Raw genomic sequence first — 4214 nt, forward strand, 5'->3', positions numbered from 1 at the left:
ATGACCATCCCCCCTGGGGGGTGATTTCTCGCTTTCTGTCTCTATGTCTCTCTCTGTCTGTCTGACGAGCGCACGCGCCCTATAGCGAAAACCTCTCCAAAAAAAAAAAAAGAAATCACCTCCTCTGGGATGGCCATACTGCAGTTCATTTTCTCTGGATTTTGGGCACACACGTGCATGCCCAGCATGTTTACAACTGCTGAGTCTAAGACTCAAACTGTGGTCAGCAATCTGGGAGTCCAGCGATATAACCACTACTTCATCTGCTGGTCCCTTCTAATTTTAATATAAGTGTCCTCTTGAGAGTGAGTAGTGACTATGAGAGTGGACAGTGCTCCTCTCTAGATTCTACTTTTTTGGTCCATTCCTGACTTTTGGAAGGCTGATTTGCTGTATCGTCTCTGGACTACTTGTAGAAGTAGGTTGGGCCTTATGTTCTGATGTAATTCTTGGAAAGCTGTTGTCTTACACTAGAACACATTAAAAGTTTTTGTGTTCTCTTAGGTAGTGAAGAATCTATTACATTTATTACTATTATTCCCTTGGATACTACATTTAAATTGGCAAGTTCTTCTGTAGCGCTGTAATCCAACAAATTTTAGTGACATGAATAGTATATCACTAAAGTATAGGTGGGACCAGCAGGCAGCATAATGGCTATGTCACTGGACTCCCATGTGGTCAACCACAATTCTTGCCCCAGACCTGGTGGCTTAAACTCACGCTGGGCGCGTGTATGTGCCCAAGATCCCTGGAGGAGAAGGGATTGTAGCGTGGCCATCCCCCCTGAGGGGTGATTTCTCACTTTTTGTCTGTCTCTCTTTCTGGCTAGTGCACGTGCCCTATATCAAAAACCTCCAAATAATAATAATAGCATTTGCTATGTTCTTAGTTATTAGTTTCATTGGTTTTTTTGTTTTATTTTCTTTTCAAACTGTGTAGAGGATGGTCATTTAGCACATGCCATGAACTTAATTATTTAACTTTTTTTTAAAGAATTATTTTATTTAACTTTATTTATTTTAATTTGACCAGAGAGAGAGAAAGAAAGCAAGCCTCCAGGTCTGGGACTCAGACTGCAGTCAGCCATGTGAGAGTCCAGCGTCCGTAACCACCATACCATCTGCTGGACCTGCTGTTGGCCATGTAGCTTCCAGCACTGCAGATCAGTACAGTACCCCACCGGCATCACCATAGGTGGGCCTATGGTTTCATTTGACCATAGATTTTGCTTTTCTTCCTTCCCCTCCACTTTCTGAGTTAGTTCTGCCTTAGTATTTCAATTATCAGACATACTAGCTTAATTTCTAATTTTTCATTCTTGTATTTAGCTGTTCTTATTCTCCGTTCTGGAAGGGTTCTTCAACTCTATCTTACAGTCCTCTGTTAAATTTTTTATTTGGGGAGACTGGCAAGTGCTGTGGTGGTTAAGGCACTGGACTCTCACATGGCTGCCTGCTGTTCAAATCATGACCCTGCCCCCTTAAAAATCATACTGGACATGTGTATATGCATGCCCAAAATCCCAGGAAGAAATTGGAGGAAAAGGGATTGCAGTGTGGCTATTCCTCCCCCCACCCCGGTGAGTGAGCAAGAGGTGATTTCTCACTTTCCCTCTCTGTCTCTCTCTCCAGTGAGCACATGCACTTTATAGCAAAAACCTTTTTAGAGAAATAATATATATATTTTTTTAAATTTTGAGTATCTTTTATTGTAAGACCTGTTTCTTCGTTTCTGATTTATCCTTTTTTCCCATACTATTTTTTTGGGGGGTTTGCTTGTTTTATAGATACAATGTCTGTACTCAAAAACCTGAGGATTTTTAACTGGTTTGGTTTACAAGTTTGGAAAATGTTTTTTACAGTCTTTCTTTCCTCCACTGTCTGCTTTGGTCTCTTGTTTTATAGACTGAATGCACTCACCAGAGAGAGGGATAGGGTGAGAAATCACCCCCGAGGGGGAATAACCATACCACAATCCCTTCTCCATTCTCCTCTTAGGATTTTGGGCACTCATGCATATGCACCTGGTGTGATTTTTTTTTTAAGACGCTGGGTCTGGACTGGAACCAAGAAGTCAGCCGTGTAGAACCTAGCTGCCTTAAGCTTCATGCCATCGGCTGGCCCTCTTTGGTCTCTTTTTGTTATATTGGAGGCTTTTCTCAAATGTCGTTTGATTTATGACTATTTGTTCTTTAGGTTTATTTACTAAGAGTGTATCAGGCACACTTAGCAGGGTCTTGTCAACATCACCAGCCCCTTTTCCCAGCCTTCTGGCTCATCTAAATCTTGGGTGTGTGCATGTGGTATGTTTCACATCAACTGGGAATCTGAGCCCACAGTTAGCCATGCGGCTTCCAGCACTGCAGTCGTATGCTACCACCTGTACCACTGAGGCTGGGCATGTTTGTTCACTTTTTAGGGGTGAGAGGAGCCCTAGAAAGCTGATTGGGAGTTCTGTGTGAATAACTGAGCCTTTTCACTGGTGGGCTTTTATTGCTAACAATATTTACAGATAGCCATCCTTCATACCTTAGCTCAGATTTCACTCTCAGAACCCTTACCTCTCAGTTGTATCTTTGTCTCTCCCCTTACTCCCCAAACTAAATGTCAGTCTGTGATTTTATTTATTGGCTTATCCTAGAATATAAACTTGCTTACTTGAAGTTCTTTTCTGTATTTGCCTCTGGGGTGCCTGATTACATAACAGGTGCTTAGTATTTGTTGAGTGGACTACTATAATGGAATTACAGGTGTAAAACAAGAGTAATTAAAGATACAGGGTTAATAAAGACTGCTCAGGTTTTTTGGAGAAATTATGTACATTTGTATTTGAGTTATTTTTGCAAATATAAAAATGTCCTTTCTCTGTTTTGTAACTTTTGGTGCCATGAAAGATGATATTGCCTACTTAAATTAGATATAAAATTATGTACATTTGTTTTCAGTAAATTACATACTTGGGTCCAAACCAAGAGCTACAAGGTGTCTGGGAGATTACTTTCAGACCTTATAGTTAGTTCAGTCACCTTAAAGGCCTTTCTGTTTTGGAACATGTAACTATCATCACAGGACTTCATGGTTTATGTTTTGGTTTGGTTTGGTTTGGTTTTAGAGAGAGATTTAGGGTACACTTGCTGGAGAGACACAGAGTGAGAAGTCACCACCTGGGGGATGGCCATGTCACAGTCCCTTCTCCATTTTCGTTGGGAGTTTGGGCAATTACACATACACACACACACACACACACACACACAAACACACACACCCCTTATGTGAAGTTTAAGCCACCGGGTCCAAGACTTGAACCACTGTCGACTACATGGGAGTCCAGTGACATAGCCATCATGCCATCTGCTGGTTCCTGATTTTTTTTTTTTTTTTTTTAATGAGAGAGAAGGGAGGTGCAGCACAGGAGGCAAAGAGATGGACAGCACCGGAGGAAAAAAAATGGACGACGTCATCCCATATCTTTTTTTTTTTTTTTTTTTTTGGAGAGGTTTTTGCTATAGGGTACGTGTGCTCACCAGAAAGACAGAGAGAGACAGAAAGCAAGAAATCACCCCCCAGGGGGGATGGCCACACCGCAATCCCTTCTCCATTCTCTTCTTGGGAACTTGGGCACGCACACACATGTGCGCAGCGTGAGTTTAAGCCACTGGGTCCAGGACTCAAACTACGGTCGATTACATGGGAGTTCAGCGACATAGCCATTATGCTAACTGCTGGTCCCTCTCTCCACATCTTGATTCATCTTCCCAGCTAGCTGGGACCATGGGCACATGCCACCATGCCCAGTTTGTTTAGTTATGCCAGAAACCGAACTTGGACCTCCCTGGCAGCCTCAGCCCTCACACAGCACCCTCCTACTTGCAGCACCACAGCTGGGCCAGGGCTTCTTCATGTTTTCAAAAGGTGGACTGGAAAACAGATTATGCTTGTTACGGGGGGGATGTTTAATGATTACTAAAACTAGTCTTTTCTGTAAACTTAGCTTTAGCTATTGATAAGGGTAATTATCTTAAACTCTGAAAGCGTAGGTGTGGTTTTTATCAGCTACATATGTTTGTCTATTTTACTAATAGTTCGTACAAATATTATTTCCCCAGATATGGCTCATGAGGCAATGGAATGTGATCTTCAGGTGCGGTTAGATCACAGTACAGAACAGCCTGCTCCTGCCGAAGTGGGCAGCAGTCAAGGGGGCCCACCCTG

At 42.5% G+C, this 4214-nt stretch overlaps 1 protein-coding gene across 1 annotated transcript in view; it reads left to right on the forward strand.

Annotated features, from left to right (window-relative positions):
* The window catches only part of RFWD3 (ring finger and WD repeat domain 3), a gene marked incomplete in the record, with an annotated part of 49873 nt that overhangs the window by 5043 nt on the left and 40616 nt on the right, over nucleotides 1-4214 (forward strand). Inside the window, 1 exon segment of the mRNA XM_014589441.2 lies at nucleotides 4109-4212. Coding sequence (XP_014444927.1) covers nucleotides 4111-4212 — 102 coding nt within the window.

Source organism: Tupaia chinensis, unplaced genomic scaffold (genome assembly GCF_000334495.1).
Source record: "Tupaia chinensis unplaced genomic scaffold, TupChi_1.0 Scaffold000355_1, whole genome shotgun sequence".
Classification (NCBI taxonomy): Eukaryota; Metazoa; Chordata; class Mammalia; order Scandentia; family Tupaiidae; genus Tupaia; species Tupaia belangeri.